We start from the raw sequence: 19,536 nt of genomic DNA, 5'->3' as shown, positions 1-19,536 counted from the left end.
GTGGATGTCATAAAACAAGTTGCAGTCACGCTGTATTACTTGAGTGATGAGGGAAGGTTACGAAAGACAGTCAATGCCTTTGGTATTTCAAGACAAGTTGTATCTAAGATTGTACGTAAAGTATGTAAGGCCATCACTGTACATCTTGGAAAGAAGTATATAAAACTTCCTTTCACAGAAGAAGAAGTGACAAACCTGGTGAAGAAGTTCCATAGAGCACATGGTTTTCCCCAGTGATTAGGCGCCATAGACGGGACTCATATACCAATTAAACAGCCCAAAACCAACTCGACAGATTATATCAACAGAAAAAGCCATTACACTTTAAATGTTCAAGCTGCATGTGATTATAAATATTCTTTTATGGATGTTGTAGTGAAATGGCCAGGAAGTGTCCATGATGCCAGAGTCTTTTCCAATTCAAAGCTCAATTTGTTTCTTAAAAATGAGACCATCCCACCATGTAGACGACAGGTGCTTCCTGATGAAGAACCAATTCCAGTTTTGCTGCTTGGAGACCCTGCATACCCCCTGATGCCTTATATTATGAAGGAATACTCAAATGGTGGCTCCACAGTTCAAGAGCAGTACTTCGGCATGACACTATGCCAGTCACGTATGGTTATTGAATGTTCATATGGCCGATTAAAAGCACGATTTGGTGCACTTAGGCGAGCCATGGACATCAACCTAACTGAGCTGCCAAATGTCATCTATGCCTGTTTTGTTCTTCATAATTTCTGTGAGGTAAACAATGAGAGGATTGGAGAAGAAAAGGTTGCTTCAGCCATCGATTACGATAGAAGTTTCCAGCCAGCTGTAAACCCTAACAATTACCGAACTGACTGCAATGAAGTTGGAGGGAAGAAGATAAGGCGCATTCTTACACAGTACTTTGACCCTTAAAGATGAGGGATTTGAACATTTATTATTTAAGTGTATATCAGGGGAAAAAATTTATTTTGAAAATCACTCATATGAGTAATTTGAAATAGGATGGTTTATTTTTTTTGGAATGTGGACTTCTCTATTCAGAGAAATAAACATTTGAAATATCATTATGCAAGTGAGATGACGTAAATTCCAGAATGTGATACATTTTGAATTATAATCTATAACAAGTGCTCTGAAGCAAGACAATCAGAGAATTTTAGGGTGTTCTATGAACTTCATGATAATCCTTTTCACTAGGCTTATAGGCTTGAGCCTTTGTTATTCTATTCTTTGCAATCCAAGCTAAAGAAATCTCGTGGAGTGTAAATATGTTCATGTTTTACAGGAAATTATCAGCTCAGTTAAAAATTCTATTTCAACAATTTCATTAGTAGAACTATAAGCAATAATATAGAGCCTTAATGGGTTAATAGCCAATGATAGTTGCATCAGTGTACTGCTAGAGTGATTTTCATCCGTCTGTGAAACAATTACTACTAGTCAGTGTTTAATAGTAACTATTAGGGTGTAGTAGGCTACCAAAAGGCAAGATTATACCAAAAAAATTCAGTCCATACTGTTCTTTTAAGTGTGAGTCCTTTGAACAAGGCCTTTGTAAATCGTGCGGGGGAGTTATTCCCAAAAATTACAGGGCGTGAAATGAAGTGTGCACTCACCGTGTTTACCTGTGATTAGTTTGTCGCATGTCATGAGTTAGACTATTAGGAGCTAATAGGGGGTAATAGTATCTAATTGTACAATTCCTGTTTCACAGACGGATGAAAATCACTCTATTGGACCATTCAAGGATAAATCAAATGACAATCATTGTACTTGAAAGTTTATTCGCAAAACTTCACAAAATAATGGAAATGTGGGGTATTAAATTAACAGTAACAAATTTTCTTATGTATTTTTATTCACATGTATTTTGGCATCTACACATACCCATTTCAGTTACCAATAATAAATTGTTATCTGTTTTATCAACTGCCTATACTTGGTATTTTTGCATATTTAATGCAACTGAACTGTAACAATATGTTTTATATGCTAGTAACAATAAAAACTTATCTAGATTTTATGATTAAAAAATTATCTTAATAATTGTTATCATCAGTCGAAAACAAAGACTGGGTATAAGAAAAATGTCCTCTGTTCGAGTTTCTTGAGTTGTCATCAATGGGTCTTTGGGGTGGTGCTTGCATATTATACATGTAATTTTGCTGTGGTGCCATATAGTGTGGCTGCATACCAGGGGCTTGGCACATCATTTGCCTTAGCATAGCAAATCCTTCTGATATGGATCCAGTGAGCTTCTCCATATTATTTGTTAGTTTTTCCATGTGATTCAAATGGGCTTTGTCCATATGGTCCATCCTTTCTAATAGCTGCTTTTTAATTTTAAGCTCCTCTTCAGACACATTTAAGAGCTGGTTATCTACTGGTAGCTTTCTTTTCAACTTTTCGCCTCTGTATTCTTTCAATTTTGCATTTAGTAAGTCTCTTCTTTAGTTGACGTCTTTACTACTTGAATTGCATGAAGCTTGTTGTGTTGGCTCAGGACTACCCACTGACTCCTGGTCAGCATTAAATGAATCGTCCTCACTGTCAAAAGACTTAGTACTAACAGATTCAGGAGTAGTATTGGTATCATCAATATCTGTAGATTCTACTCTTGACGGTATGGTTTCTGTGGCAGGCGAACCACCCCAGACTAACTCGCATTGCTCGAAGTATAACAGAACAACACGGCCATGACCACTTCTTCTACCACTGTCAACAGCCTGACGGAACTTTTAACGAATATGTTTCAGCTTGGAAGTCAAAATTGACTTAGTTAGTTCCCCTTTCTTATGTGGGTAATCTTTCCCAATTGAAGAAGCATTTTCTTGTGAAGGATATTGGTCATTGAAGAGATCTAAAATGTCAGAATATTTGGTTTGGCACGACTCCCAATCGATATTTTCCATAGTCTTTGCTGTTTTGTAATCCAATGTCACTTTAAGAAGCAGCAATACTTCATCGTCCGTCCAAACAAATGAGTTGTCTATGGTTTTTTTCTGTTTTTCTCTTAATTGAGACATTTTTTATGGTGTTTTTTAACAGGAATTTTTTTCGCTCTTCAAGCTCACACGTGTTGAAACCTCAAGTAAACAAACAAGAAAGCCGCGAATTTGGCGCCAAAATTATCGCAGGCTCAGCTTTCTTTGTAATAGTGCGCATGCTCTGTTGACTAATCCTTTGAGATGTCCGGATACGAATCGGATACGTGTGGACGGTCGTGTACAATTCGTTTACGCTACGTGTGGACGCAGATATTTTTGTATCCGCATAAAAAAATTTGCGGATACAAAAATCTCCGGATACGTGTGGACGGGGCCTAAGATTACACATCGTTATAAAACCATTAAATAAAAAAAAAATAAACACAATAAATTCTTTATTATGTTGAAGCGTAACTCTCTTAATGTGGACTGAAAATTTGGCGCTTGTCAAAAGTGAGAACCGGCTGGCCGTATAGGTGATTTTGGAAATTTTTTGAACGGTTTTGCTAAAAGCCCACGCGAGCTTCGTACGGTTCTGAATATTGAATGAGTGCAATTTGTCTTGAAAAATTGTGAAATACTCCATTTTGTCTGAGGTCTGTATGATAAAAACAGCACCTCATATTACTGTTTCACCTCAGATGTGATGTATAAAAAATATGAAATGTTGGTTTACACACACCCAGAGTTGTTGGCAAGATTTTGTTAAGTAAACTTGTCGAACGCAAAAAATTCGGCCTGATTTGTTTTGCAAGAATTCGTTTTCCAGGCCTAATCTACTGTGATCAAGAGCCATTATGGCTCTTAAATGTGATCGAAGATGATTGCTATTTTTTGGGTGTATATATACGGCTATCAATTAAAACTAAAATCACTTAGCCTTAGCTTTCCCAAAAAAGTCACATGTGCCCCTTAAGTTAACTGATTTGTGGATTACGAGTTTATTGTCTGATTTAAATTATAAATTTATTAATGGAAGCTTCGCTTTTAGCCCTGGCTAAATCTATATATTACATGTGACTGGTCGATGCTAAAGCTTCCCCCCTGTTCTCAAAGTGGAAAATTGCCCGTGATATCGGATCACTGTGCGCTTTTAAGAGACAAGTCAAAACACATCATTTATTTTATCATTCGATGCAAATTTTTCTTCCTTTTCATTGGCTGAAAGCCCACCACGTGACCTGCAAATAACTGCCTACAAATAATGGTCTGCTCATCGGCAATGTCGTCCAACTGTGTTTGGCTTTCACCGGCGAAAAATGTCTGATTGGTCGACGCGCGACCACGTGACATTGCCAAATTCAAAATGGCGGCAATACCTCCATCGTTTGTTTATACCAGTGGAAAGAAGGTTAATTGCGGCTTAATATGAGTTGCAAATGCATATACGGATATTTTTAGAATAGCCTTGACTTTTTATTATCCTTTTTCACCTATTCCTATTGGATTCGTTCCCTGCGATGCTCGTGTTTTGGCCGGTTTACCGGATTCAACTGCGGACTCTTCGGGGGGACTCTTCACGATCACGAAGGACAACAATACTTTTGATGAAAGCCGGGTCACTAGAAGGAACGGCCCTTGTTCACAGCTCAATGCAGCAGAGAAATAAGACACTAGGGGTCCTTTGAAATTCCTTAGACACCTGGAAGTTTTTTTTTTTTTTACTGAAAAGATAAAGCAAAATTATGTTTTCTCAAGCAAGACTTTCTAATTTATAAAAAGCTTGAACATGAGCTAAATGAACTGTGGTGTCTGCATTCATGTTGTTTTCATTGCAATTTTAATATCAAAACTTTAAGTCGTCTATGACCGAGCAGGTTTTTTCTTCTTTTTTCTTTTCAATGGTTACTGTGCTTGATCTGAATAAGATAATGAAATTTTTAAAATTAGGGAAAACTATATATGAAAGAAAAGAACTTTGATTGCAAATATGTTAGTTGCAAAAAATACTGATTATACTATATGATCTTTTTACTATATAGGTTAGAAAAGTGATGCGTAGTCAAAAGTGCTACAAAGGAGTAAAAACCCAGATCTTTCCATTAATCAATTTTATTGACACTGTCAGGGACATATACTTTGCTTGAGTACACATTTGTTGGTCAAAATCTTGTTTGTGAAGCTGCACTTTGTTTGATTCAGGATCAATCAATCTTTTCTGAAGAGAAATGAACAATAAAGTATGTTAACATGTCAGATACTTCAACACTGCCTTAGCCAACAACTAAGAAGAAACTCAACTTCATATCAAAAAAACAAAGCGAAAAATACTTCACTGTGAAACAACAACTCCTTCAAATATATACAACATTAAATTCATGCAAAATGAAGACCTGATGAGAAGTTAATAGGAAAAGAAGCAAATGATAATTACCATGAAACTATAACGTTTGAATGAGATCTGTATTTGAGTGTTCTCTCATAATTCTGACAGAAGATCAAAATTGAAAACTGCATATCCTACACAACTGCATTCATCAACATGATCCAACTAAAATTTCATTAAGACTCAAAGTTTATTCCAAACTTTAAACTCCTGTAAGTTTAATTTGTGAGGATTATTTTTTTTTTCTTGGAATAACTCTATCATTCACTCATATCTTTGCGCCAAAAAAAATTAAGCCGAAGATGAACAGAAAAACAAAAGCATTCTCAGGAATATTACCCTGTTCATCTCCTTCCAGGATCCAATTTTCAATCAAAGAAGCACCCCCCACAGAAAGCTTTGTGTGCAAAAATTTAGTACTAAAAAATTGCACACGGAGGAAATCATGTCCGTAAGTGCGGTTCCTAACGAAGTAACTCGTTTGTGGATAATCCCAAGCCAAATTTATGAGCAAAATAATCTAAACTTCGATCCCTCAATTATAAAATTGCAAGCCTAAATGTACAGCAGCTGTGCACATTGTAAACAGAATTTTTTTCACAAATCAGAATGTTGCTGGACCTATCGAACTGTAGCTCCAAGACGGTCCAAGTGTTTTAATGGGAACATTCTCACATTTTCTCATTCGACAGTTCGCATAAAACTGGTAACGTACAAAGCTGTAATAACGTGCAACAACAATGAAATTTGCATCGATCGACAAAATCACGTTTCGAACTACGCACTTTAGAAAACTGCCACAACCCGGCTGCTTTCGATATCCACTAGCCACAAGACAATTTACACAGAAAGAAAATGGCTAAGAATATTTCTTTACCTTCTTTATAATTTCCTTTTGTACCGAGTGACACGAGATTAATTAAGTTGAACCAAGCGCAAACGTATTTTTCTGCCATAAACATTGTAAACATGCGGAGATTAAGCATCTAAATATAGTTTTTCCAGCGACAAAGTACACGCAAAGTCATACTAATAAAACAAAGCCCAAAAATGTCTGTCCCTCTACTTTTTTTGTTGAATCCGTGATAAAAAACTTGATCTAAACAACATAAACATTTTGGGTAGCATTGTAATACGGTCTTCGATCAACAGTCGAATGTTATCGAATGCTAGATTCACAATCAAAGTCGAATTTTGACACAAAAACGGGATACACATTTAACAAAACTCTCCCTTCTGTGCAACTCGGTACAAGCTAATTTATATACCAAAACAAAGCCCAATAATTTTTCTTCCACTACTTTATAATTTCTTTTTGTACCGAGTTGCACGGAACATGCAGTAAACAAAAAGAGCAAAAATTACCCACCTTTTCGGCATGTCTTCCACACGCAAACCAGCGATCTCAACGTCAATAACACTGAATCAGACCATGCCAATGCAATTTTTCGCCAGTTTCAGGACGCTATATTCTCTAGAGAACACACTTCCGTCGAAACTTTGACCAAAATAATTTTTGATCTCTTACAGTGGCAAGAAATTGCAACGCTGTCACTGCCAAAAAAAGCTGCCATCGCCCCTTTCATCTCAACAACATTTCCCGGGCATTTTTGCCTCAGAGCCAATGCCATTGCGCGAAATCGATCACGTGTCATTTTTAGTAGAGCATGCGCAGACATTTTTCGCCGGTGAAGTGTTTGGCTGCAAATAATACTCTGCTCATGCGTAAACGAAACCACGCGTGATACGTTCTTGCGTGAAAAAAGGCAGATCGCTTCGCTTCCCGAAGACATTCATTAAAAAACAAACTTGATGATCGAATGATAAAACAATTAGTGAACTCGGTTATCACAAAATATCGTGATTTGCCAGTGTCTCGTACATCAATTATTTGCCTCAGCCTTCGGCTTCGGCAAATAATTGATCTGCACGCCAATATTTGTTAATTAGCTTTTACGTAGTTTTAACTTGATTTTTTTTCATTTTTGTTTTATTGTATTTTTATCAGCATTTCTATTTTTTATCGGTTTCATCTATCATAGATTCATTTCATAAATTTTAATTAGTATGACTGTAAAGCGCTTTTGATCATTTATATGTTAAAAGGCGCTATAGTAAATTTATAAATTATTAATATTATTAAATTACGGGAATGCGATGAGAATGCAGGGGGCGGGATAACCCCGCGTAAATAATGTCGGTCTACATGTATCTGCTTGCTTTAAAGCTTGCAATGAAACTTCAGAAAGCATATTCGCAAATTTGCGAAATAATAAACATACCTCAAAAACAGCTATAAAAGCAACCAGCAGAGTAGATACAAATTGGGTCGAAAACTTGAAATCTGAAAAAATCAGATTTTGTTAGACAAGGTAAAAATACTGTACAGCAAACAGGAATATTCTACAATCATGGACAAAAGTCTTGCGACACTTTTGCATTTCTAGGGCGCTTTCCAATTCACACAGGTCCAACCCATCATCCCACAAACAATGTTGGATGCGAGTATCAAGAATTCTTTTCCGAGTTTCAACTTTGTGTAGAGTGGGGGAGGGAGAAATGCAAGAAAATTTCGAAAAGGATGCACTGTCTTATGAGGGAACCGAGAAATGACAGAAAAATAACGATACTGCAGTACTGTCCCAGGGACTTTTGTCCATGGTTGAAGCTGTGTCGTTTTCGTAAGGGCTTCGTCCACACGAATCCGGATCGATTGAAACCGAACACATTTTTTTCACACGAAAAGACCTTCCTTCCTTCCCTTAGATCTCTTAAGAAATCCACACTAAAGAGTCAAAGCAATCCTCATGGCTTTCGATCTACTAAGCGGTAGGCCTTTTATTAAGACAAAGTGTCTAAATACCGGGAAGGGGGGGGGGGGGGGGTACTCAACAAAGTTCTTTACAGCGTAGGCCATCCCCGAGGCCCAAACCTTTATCCTTTTATATACCATTCAATAAAACACAAAGGTGCCCATTCAGAGTATACCTCCCATTAAAAAAAGGTTACCTGTCTCGCATCTGTTTTCGGTCCTACAAGTATCGCGCCTCTTAATCTTAATAAATTGCTTAAACAGCAAGTATGCTTGTCATTCCGGACACTAGTGAGTTTCTTGGGTAACTACTTTAGACTTGCGCTGCTTACATTACCTCTAAGGTGTAGTGCTTCTGTTCGGCTCGAAGAGGACAGCGCCTTCCCTTTGTTAATTTTTTTATGTGTGGACATACACACACACATACATAACCTTTATTTCAATTCGAATTTTAGAGTAGCTACACTATATAGCTAATATCTTCGACATACATTTCATATGTTATTGATTATTACATTATTTTATTGACCGTTAGACAAGTAATTGTAGTTAGATGTCCCCAATTAGTGTACATTGTATGCTAGCGACCTCGACACTACATGTATAATGAAGTTCTTACTTACTTACTTACTTACTTACTTACTTACTTACTTAAAACAATCCTACTGGTTTTTTCAAAAAGACGGTCTCACACACCTGTCCTTGGTTTGTAGAAGAAGTAAATCGCCTTCATGTACCATTTCACCTCTGCCGAACTCCTTGAAAAGAAAATTGATTAACTAGACTTCATAAAACAACAACAACATTTATCGAAATATATTATTATCTTATTTACCCATGCTAATGAGAGTCATGGTCGAATGTTATGTGACAAATGCATTTGATAAAGGCCTGGCACAAATAAAATTCAATGTTGTTATGTAAAAAGTATTTTTATTAAAAAAGTGAGAGTTTGTAGGAGGATACGGAGAATATCCTCAAGATAATACTTGGGCTAAAATAAATGTTCTTGAGCAAATTTTCATACACATTACTCGAGTCAATAAGTGGCTTTAAAAATACTTACATGCTTGGCACGGAATTAAATAATTTCCGCACGTGCACTATTTCCGGCTCCCCTGCTATTCCTTCAGTTCCCTAAAAAATAACATAGGTACGTTTAATGTATGAGAAATTTTGAATGATTCAGTGTAACCGTAGAAGAATCTACTCTTTTTATGCTACATAAAGACTATTTTTCGAGCAAAACTGGGTATGCTGTACATGAATGAAAACGCAAATGCTGGTCACACGAGTCGATCCTCATGCTATAGATTCACTTTTCTTAAACAAGACGCTGTGGAGCGTATATTTGGGCGTCGATATTTATTTATTTATTTGCTTACAATCTATGGATTAAAAAACCAAAGGATGAACTGTAAAGGAGTCCTAGACTCCATATAAAAACAGATCACCTAAAAATATATATAAACACAATAAAATAATAGTTTCAGAAAATACAGAAATATAAAAGCTACTTAAAAATCACTGAAAAATTTCCTAACTCTAGACTTAAAAATATTTACATTATCAGAAACACGAATGTCTAACGGTAGTTGATTCCACTGATCAGTAATTCTATGGAAAAAACTATACTTCAAGACATTAGTTCTGGCATATTTCTTCTTTAAAGTTAAAGAGTCCTTAGCCCTAAGTGAGAAGCGGTCAGCTTCTGAGTGTAAATCTATAATTTTACTGATTTCAATATCAACGTTGCCATTAAGCACTTTATATAAGAAAGTCACGTCAGCCAGTGATCTTCTCTTCTCCAGTGACATGAGGTTTAACTTCTTTTTAAGATAAGTTTAGTCGCTCTTCTCTGTACTCTTTCCAGCTTATCAGTATTTCTCTTTGTATATGGGGACCACACCACTGAACAATATTCCAAATTTGAGCGGACCAATGAGCAGTAAAGAGTACGCAAGGTCTTAGGGTCATCCAGACCTTTACAAGTTCTCTTAACACCGAGCATTCTGTTAGCCTTGGATATACCAGGTGTGTGTGAAGTTTTTTGTGAGTAGTGCAGTAGCGTTGTATATTTTAGGTTTTAGTTGAGATGTGTGGAGTGGAAGGGGTGGATTTAAGTTGGACGTGGATTGATAAGATAATGGCTGTAGTTTGTTAATCAGTGAAACTGGTTTCTCGTAGAATTTAATACGAAGTAACAAAAAATATTTTTTTGGAAGGTAAAAGTGATTTTAGATGTTGCAGTGAAGTAGCTGTGGGAGTGCTAATTTGGTTATGAAGTGACAGTGTAGTTGCAGTCTGTTGAAATGAAGTGGTAGTTGTGAAAGATGTCATCAATAGTCGAAAACATACTAGTACTTTATATAAACGTTGTTAGACTTTCTGAATTTTTTTTTTAGAATTATTTTTCGGTTGTTTTTGGTAATATTTGTATGGAAAGAACTTGAATAACGGAAAGTTCATTTAATAAAGAGAAGGGGGCATGAAGATGTTGAGGTGGGGGGGGGGGGGGGCTGAAATTTTGTGTGTGTGTTCGGGAGGCTTTGACAAATCGGTTAGGTCAAGGGGGAGGGCGTACCGTAAAATCTGGCCGGTCTTGCTCGCATTGCAGCCGGATCACGGCATCTTAGTTAAAAGAAACAGAAATCAACCTTGCGATTATATTATGACAACCGAGCCAGCCCCGTTAGCTGGGATCCCAGTATTGAGATCCCGAGCGGAAATTTTTCAAGTAATCACGCTTGCGGATCGGCCTGCCGAATGAAACAAGCGAGAAACAGTATAGCGGGTAATACACTGCTCATGCGCATTGCGTCTAATCTCTATATAAAAATGGCGGCTCTGGGCTGGCCCTTTTCGTGAAATAAATGCGTAATAGCAACCTGGAGATTAGGATCGCTCGCTCCCCTTCTCGCCCAAAATAATTAATTATTAACGTCTGTTGTCTACCTTATTAGGTTCCCTTGAGGAATGGAACCATTTCCTTTGGACTTCCACGCAAAGCAGAACAGCAAACCTTATGACAATAAAGATGAGGCAGATGTAGGTTGGAAGACCGGAGATAATTTGAACTGTCATCAACACACTGGAAATACTCTGTAAGGCAATTGAATAGCTTATTTATTTATGACGATGGGTAAACGGTATTAAGCTCAAAGGCTGTTGTAACTAATATTAAAAATAATCACTCCTTACTCCAAAGCTGTTGATGCACTGGAAATCTATTGCAACTCCAAAGGAAAACCTTTATAAAGGAAAAAAATCATTGTCAACAAACTGATAGGAAAATTAGCCGATGAAAAAGTGTGAATTTGATGATCACATGATAATTTATACAAATACTATCAAACTCCCCTTAGAATCCCTGGGTTTATACATTTTCGTACGGGGTTTTAGAACGGGTGATAAGTGGGACGGGAGGGCGTTTACAACGGTACTAAAAAGGCGTTTCAAAACAAGCGACATAGCAGTGCTGGCTCTCTCAAAGTTCAAAATGTCGTAATAATCGAATTCATTTCAATACAAGATACGGGGGAGGGGTAATATCCGGGCCAGATGTATTTTTTTGGTTGCTTGCAGGTAGATAGGCCGCTAACCGAGGGAGGCGATAGTCTACCAACTTTCTGCGAGGCTAACATTTGAAAATCAGCATCTAAGAAAATCCTGAACAGCACCTTCTGATGACAGAAAGAGCTGATACGATTATATTTGAACACAGAAAGACGCTCAAGCTTACTATGTCCTTGATCAACACGAAAATGGGTTACTCTTCTATCAAGATAGATAGATTGATTGATTGAAAGTTTATTAATAATAACCATAAGTTGAATTAGGCGAATATTTACATTTGAATATAATTACTTGAAAATACTGCGACTAATTTGAAGCTAATTTATATAGAAATATGTAAAAAACGGATTATAGTAAACATTATGTAAATGCACTACAATAAACTTAAGATTTGTTAAAAAATAAAAACATATAAAATTCAGTAAAAGGCAATCGCAAATTGTAAAACTATACAAACACTGTTTAAGCCTTGAAGGAATTGAAGGTAATGGGTTACGAAATCTATTGGTCTCGAAAACGGGCCTAAATTTCCGTGTGTTTTTTTCAGTTCGAGGTACAGGTATTACACTGTAAGAGCAAGGAGAAGGCCGTGGAGCTTATCCGGTTCGTTCTGTAAGACTTCCTTAAATAGTATGTATACAAGTTCCTGGCGTCGGTTTGAATATTGAAATAAGCCTGATTCAACAAACGACTCACTGTATGAGCGGACAGGGAAAAATTATGCGCATAGTCTACTGTTTTTGTACTCCCCCAAAGTTCATTTGAGAGATACGCAGAAAGACCGTCGTAAAAGGCCGGACTCGCATACTCCGTGATAGGACGAATGCGGGTGCAGAAAAACTAATCAAGCTAACGGGTATCTAGGTCAGAGCGTTTAAGCTAAAATATCCTTTGCCTCCGTAGCCGGCGGCATCGTTCGCGCGATGACGTTTTGGAAGAGGAGCTGTGACCATTAAGCCGTGCGGTGAATGGCGGATTCGCCGCCAAGACTCTCACGAGCGCAAAAACAATTCCGCCAGTTACACAGGCTAACATAATCTACACAAGCGCTTCACTAAGATGGTGGAGCTGTCAACAGAGTTTTAACCGCCTGGACGGGGAATGGGGGGCGGAAATCGAGCACGAGGAATGGAAAAACAAAAAGTGGGAACAAAACAGAGAACTGGAAATAAAGTTACTGATAGGGTTAGGATGAAAGTTAAGTTTTGTCTTCGCATTTTTCATTTTCACGTTCTACGTGTTTGTTCCCCGTTCCCCGTTCCCCGTTCTCCGTTTTGTTAACATCCCAGCTCCCTGTTCTGAACGAATTCTTTGAATGGAAACCTGACAGTACCAGATCCCCCACGTCATCTTAAGATGTGTTTATTTAAATTTGTGACTTACCATACAGAAACGTAAAGAAATCCCACAAGTGACCCAACTAGCCTGTGGTCGGTTGTCATACAAGCAAACAGTGGGTAGAACAAAATTCCATACACAAGGATGGTAATTATGGCCTGAAAAACTGTACACAACATAAAAAGGTCAGTATTTTGATCGATCATATCACCCTAAAGCCTCTTTTATGGTCCGGTTCACTAGGCGAATGGCTCCGTAACCGAAAGCACACCCCATCTATATTATTTTCCTTTGAAAGAAGAAGAAAGTAAACTCTCATGAAGCTAAGGGTCAAGGAGATTGGGTGGCTTTGAACTGTGAATCGCTCAGATCACTGCACATAACAAGCCGCGGCCATATGAAAAAGAGCCCGTACAGACAAATCATAGCTCAGTCAATTCCATTCCAAGTGTGTCCCCCCGCCGGGCATTTGTCAGGCATTTGTCGCCCGGCGGTAGGGTCTTCTAGAGGCGGTTAACATCGTTCCTTGTTCAATATTTCATCTAAAAATATGCCTTTTTGTATAGCTATAGAAATTTCTATAAAGAATATTTCAAATGCTTTAAAAGATACGTGTGGTTTTTCGCTCCATTATCACCGTACCCTACAGTATTCTTTTTATGCATCCGTCTCAAGAAATTGCTTCCTGTCATCATGATCAGTTGGCACAGGAAAAACGACTAATGCAACGTTCCAAGAGTTTAATGGAAAAGACACTTTCTTTGTGAGCGAATGGTTGTGGCAGAGAGGCCTGGAAAACGAGGTATTTGAAAGCTATTATAAACTTCGTGTTTTGTTTGATCAATGCGACGATCAGATCAATACGTTGACGGAACGGTTCTATCGTGATGCCGGAAAATACTCATATTAAAAGACAGTCGGTTCTTTGTTTATCATCCACTATCTTAAATACCTTCAAAAATAATAAGAGAGGTACTGATTAAATTCTTGCTTAGTTCTGTCGTTTATATAAATCAGATCGATGTGACCTTTTTTGCAATAATTATAACTGGCGGCTAGAAGCGATTTGCGAAGGGTGCCGCTTACGCGTTTTGATCAGATTATTACAGATTTTCTATTCATATGGCATTTGCAGCTTTTTTACTGGAAACGGCAATTTTGGTGCTGTCCCGGGGTAGGGCATTTGCAACCTTTTTAAAGCCCCGCTGTGGGGCTTTTGTATGAGCCACCTGGCCCCACGGTATGGCATCTGCAGCTTAATTTTCCAAAAAAAAAAATGACAAGATGCTGGACAGGCACGCTTGGAACTTACCGAGCCATTATTCAACTGTAATTGGCTATAACGATCATTCGAACAGCACATATAGCTAAGTGAAAACAAAGGTATTCAAAGGCGTTTTCTGGAACGAAGGTGGACACCCTCTTTTTATCACATTTTTCTCATCGATTCTTGTACCAAGAATCGTGAAAAAAAAGTCTTTTGATAGACATCGAAATCTTTGGGCCTGGACATTTTTCAAGAAGAACTATTCAGCTTCATATACCAAGACGATTTTCAGGTTACGCATGCGCATTCCGACTTTGGGGCGTAAGGGAGTTCATCATCACTGCGGGTTATGATTGGATTTTACTGTCAATATATTTTTTTCAAATAAGTAATAGCAGGAGATACGTTAACGATTTCATCCTGGGCGACCAGGCTCATATGAACAAGTTGATCGATCCATATTTGCCTTGAAAATGACAAAACATCAACAGATGAACTTCTCGTCAACGAGTTCTCGCCAAATTTTCTATAAGCCGGTGAATTCTTGCAGGACTGTATGCCCATAGGATAAACTTTTTTCGCCTATCACGATAATATCGTTTTCTGCGACTACACAACGTTTACAACCAATAACAATTACACTTCTCACCGATACGTATTTATTTCTCTTTCCTGAAATAGCGATAGCATAAGCAAGGAAATTCAAGGTGCTCCGGGTAAAATAAAAATATAACAAAAGAGATTCTAAAGACTTCTCGTATTTTGTTAATTCCATTGCCTTAGGGGCCGTCACTTTGTTAAATGTGTGTTAAATCCCGGCATTGCCCGCGTAAAATCCCTGCTATATCCCGCTATGCCCCGGTGCATAAGTAACTTTAGTATATAATAAATTAAAACAGTGGATAGTGTTTCTCGCGCGCTCCGATTGGCTACTCAATCAGTGAATATCCTGCACTATTCACTGATTCGCCTCCAGTTTCTCCGAGCGAGCGACACCAAACTCGCGTAAGTTTCGAGGAAAATGCCTTCTCGGTTTGCTGCCGTAACAAACAAAGAAATTTTACAACTAATCAAGCAAGCTGTTCCCGAAATACACGAAGAAGGTGACGAAGTTCCGGATGGAAGTTTTAACTGGTAAAGCTTTGTCTTTTTGACTTGAATTTATCGATAAAACCGGCGATAAAGTTTTTTGTTTACAAATGCAAATTAAGCTTAAGTCTTGCGTTACTTTATTTAGTTGACTTCTTCATAAATAAGCTTTAAACTAAATTTAATAATCTTTTTTACGGAATGATTTTAAATACAAAAAGAATTCACAACTCCTTTTGAGGAAATTTCCCCGCAAGAGCTTAACAAATGCCTTCAAAAGTTTTATTTGTCGGCAAGAAAAAGCGACGACCGCGGCCGTTCGGTCACTGCGTGCCAAAATTGTAATCGTTGCAGGCAACAGTAAATGAGTTAAAAACCATGTGCTCAATCATCTCACTGTTTTAGTATATACTAAAACAATTATTCACCTCAGTGTCGGTGGCTAACACCTCCACTTCGGTGAATAATTGTTATATATTTAGCCGTACGGGATCATTTTACGCTTCCGTGCAACTGCCTCCCCTAAGCCAACATTTTGCTCTAAGTAAGAACTAAGTGTTAATGTTGGTTTAGGGGAGGGGTAGATGGGCAGTTTCCCAGAAACGTAAAATGATCCGCCGTACGTAGGTATTACGGATTTATGGGTCCGGCAGTGGGGTCCCGTACTTACCCTTCACCCATGGAGGACCTCCTTCGATAAACATGCCAGTCTTCTCACTGAAGAAAAGTTCCATGCAAGTAGAGGCTGTAGCTCCAAAGGTAGCAGCAATGGTGAATCGGTTGTGTCTACCGCGTAGGAAGTTGATTGGCCTGAAGAGGAAGACAAAATCACTTTTAATGAATGAAGACGTTTTTTTGGAAAGTAATTTCAAATATTTTGAATGAATAAGTATGTGTAATCAAATGGTGACGAGTGATCCTAATAATTTCCCTCGCCTAAAGGCTCGGGAAATTATTAGGATTTGGACAAAACGCGCGTGAAATTATTCCCTAATTTCACGAGTTCACCAGTTGATTACCTATTAATATTTTGGGTGACAAATTACGTTCACAAGAAGCGATTTTTTTAAATTGTTTATTGTATTGAAAAAGTCCAAGGATTCCAAGCTTAAAAAAAGGTTAACTAAGCGTACCGTGCGGAAAGTTTTAATTTTCTGAATGTACAGACAACTTGAAAAAGCCCTTTAAACTGTTTTTGTTTTTCATTTTTGCTTTTCATTAAATGTTTCAAAGTTAAATCAACCGACGTCTCCCTTCTTTGTTCATGATTGGCCAAAATTCATGAATGAACTTGAAAACGCCGCCCTGGTTAAATGCGATCAATAATCCGCTAAAGCTATAGATCGTTTTCACTGTCACGTAACAAAAAAATAAATTGGAAACCGTCCAGTGGAAGAAGCCGAGAAAATGACATGTTACAAAAGACTAATATATAAACAATTTGTCCAAGTCTCAGGTCTTTGTGGCCCACAGTTTCTGAGTTATTTGCCGAAACGTTTCACGCACCCTTGTAGAGCTTTGTATGGAGACGCCATATTGGTGTACCGTTTTGGTCCACCAATATGGCCGCCGGAAATCAATAAAACATCTGGAGTTCACTTTTTCTATAAAAGCTCTTTCTTTTCACTCGAGAACCAGCCTACGTGCGCATAAACATATCTTGTAATACTTGAAATGGTTATACTGCTGAAAATCAAGAGGAGAGACTTTTTTCAACGAGACAGCATTCCTGTTTTGGTGTCACGCACTGTGAAAACTCGGAAGTTCGTATTGCTGTATTTTCGAAATGAAACATGCTACGGGAATGGAAACTTGAACAAAGATTTATTTTTTGTTTATCTTCAACCTAGTCTAAATACGAATTCGTAAAACCTCGCTGTTTTGACTTAACAGTTTGATGACGTCACTGTGAAAACCATCTATAAATGCCAGTTTAAAATGTCAGTGTTTGAAAATGTTTTCAGACTGTTAATAACAAACAGCAAACACGCCAAGTTATAATGTAGGCAAAAGAGCGTTAAGTCACTCGAATAGCTGGAAATCAATGTGGACAAAATTATTGAAGCTTACGGCTCGGTGTTAGAAGATGGCATTGAAGACGACGCGTAAGCCTGTCCTTGGTTTATCACCACATTACAATTGTGGAAATTATGTACATGGCCACTGCTAACCGCTGCACTTGACTGAATAAGCGGCTGAAGAGGAACTCGGCTGGTTGTCTGGTTGAACTGGGGTTCTTTGCCATCAATAATGTTAGATAGTTGACGCTGCTCTTCTTCGTTCCCGGAGTCATATGCTTCCACGCTCTGTTCTTGTCGATGGCCAGTTATTGTGATTATTTCGGATTTTGGGACTCCGCTGGCTTTTAGCTTCCTCACCACAGTTTTCCGGACCGAGTAGTTAGACAATCTTTTGTCTGGACACATCTCCTGTAAGGGTGAGTTTTCTTTCATAGTTGCCATGATTCTACAGCATTTTTACCCATTCGGCTTTTCTTGTACCAGACATCTGTTTTGGTGGGGTTGTCAATGCACGCCAAGTAAAAAGGGCCAGATAACTTTAAATCTTCAGGCCTCTTGGCCAGGTAACTCTTAAAAAGTGCGACAGGGCATCGTGAGTCGCCAGTTGCGAACATTTTAGGTAGTACAGACCCTGGTTGAAGTCGTAATCCTCCTTGCCGTGTTTTTGTGTGGCCTTCTGCGAATACTATGAACTCGTTGCCGTTGTCCTCTTTATTAAGCGTGAAATCCTCCACATTCATTGTGTAGTGTTCTTGGCAGCCACGTAAACCAAGATGCTGTGACAGGAGCCACCACATTGTGTAAAGGAGGGACCATGGAGATGAATTTCCAAGCTGTCCGCATTCCCACAGCACTTCTTCTTCTTCTCTTGTTAGGCTTCGTGACTCATTTGGCAATTTTCCTTTACCTTCGTTTCGCAGCTTACGCACCTTTCCCTCCAGTACTTTTGGAGAACTCAAAAATTCTCTGTCCTTTATAATTGACAAAGAGTACCCTTTCTCCTTCAGGTGGCGGTCAAGTGCTGCTTGCATTACTTTTAAGGAGCCAGGTTCGTACTCGGTTCCGTCTTGTTTACGGACAGAGGCATAAAACCACTCAAGAACTTTATCCAGCTGTTCAGGAGGAAGCTTCTCAGCGCTTTTGTCGAGGGTATTTTCATCACACCAGTTCTCAAAAACTCTCAACCAGTTAACTGTGCTTTTACGGGTGTTCATGTTTTCGGCAGCGTCTTTTAATGCCGCCACATCAGAATCTGTAACATCTTCAAACCTGGACGCCATTTTGGCTGCGTCGGAACGGTTGCCATGGCAATTTTGTCATTTCACATGTGAAATTATAAATTAACCCTGAAATTTCGCGCCAAAATTAAGGAGTAATTTGTCACCCATGATATTATACAATGTAATTCTGCTAACATTACTTTTCCCGGCTTCATTCTTTTGTATTAATGACTCTAAAGATGACCGTATAATGAAAACAAAATTTACGCCCTGGTGGGGCACTTCCAATAATTGCCTATACGGCCCGGAGCTAAAGGCTTCGCCCGAAAGGGGTACGTTATTCACGGTTCCGGAATATGAAAGGCCAGGGTATTCACAAGATGAAGTATATGAAAGCACTGTGAAAGGGTGGGAAAATTTATCATTTACTTTAAGTATTTTAATAACGAGCCTTTGATTAAATGTTTTGAAAAGATGTGCATTATGGCTAAATCATTTAAAATTATTAAACATCACACGAAAATGACAAGACTTTCTACTCTTAAGTTAAAGTTTAATAATGCTTACCATCAATACAATGAGAAAAATAAAAAAGGAGGGGAAAGATGGCGGGATATAACAGCAGGGGGAAACTACACTCCCATTCTAGGGCTAGTTTCCTTTCATAAAGCTAACTAACTTGTACATGCAAAACATTAAAAAAAATCCTTAGGATATAATATTACAAAGATAAAAAGGCCAAGCCATTTTCAAGATAATAATAATAATAATAATAATAATAATAATAATAATAATAATAATAATGATAATAATAATGTTTAATAATAACAATAACATAAAATAAGATTTATTGTTTTTATTGAAATACAACTTTACTTGAGCGCAAATAAATTAAAAGGGAGACTT

At 38.0% G+C, this 19,536-nt stretch overlaps 1 protein-coding gene across 3 annotated transcripts in view; it reads right to left on the bottom strand.

The window, feature by feature from the left end:
* Positions 1–19,536, bottom strand: part of LOC140945857 (stimulated by retinoic acid gene 6 protein-like) — a 40,395-nt gene that overhangs the window by 15,215 nt on the left and 5,644 nt on the right. The window contains exons 4-10 of one of the 3 annotated variants that reach the window (XM_073394908.1): positions 16,060–16,199; positions 13,079–13,199; positions 11,321–11,369; positions 11,075–11,221; positions 9,186–9,256; positions 8,816–8,877; positions 7,590–7,651 (exon numbers count right to left, since the gene is read on the bottom strand). In XM_073394908.1, coding sequence (XP_073251009.1) covers positions 7,590–7,651; positions 8,816–8,877; positions 9,186–9,256; positions 11,075–11,221; positions 11,321–11,369; positions 13,079–13,199; positions 16,060–16,199 — 652 coding nt within the window. Of the gene's footprint in view, positions 1–7,589; positions 7,652–8,815; positions 8,878–9,185; positions 9,257–11,074; positions 11,222–11,320; positions 11,370–13,078; positions 13,200–16,059; positions 16,200–19,536 lie in introns of those variants that run through there. The other 2 variants (XM_073394909.1, XM_073394910.1) reach the window with 2 other exon arrangements.

The sequence above is a fragment of the Porites lutea genome, chromosome 8, assembly GCF_958299795.1.
Source record: "Porites lutea chromosome 8, jaPorLute2.1, whole genome shotgun sequence".
NCBI lineage: Eukaryota > Metazoa > Cnidaria > Anthozoa > Scleractinia > Poritidae > Porites > Porites lutea.
Note: the sequence above shows the minus strand (reverse complement) of the source record. Positions and strands in the feature narration are given on the sequence as shown.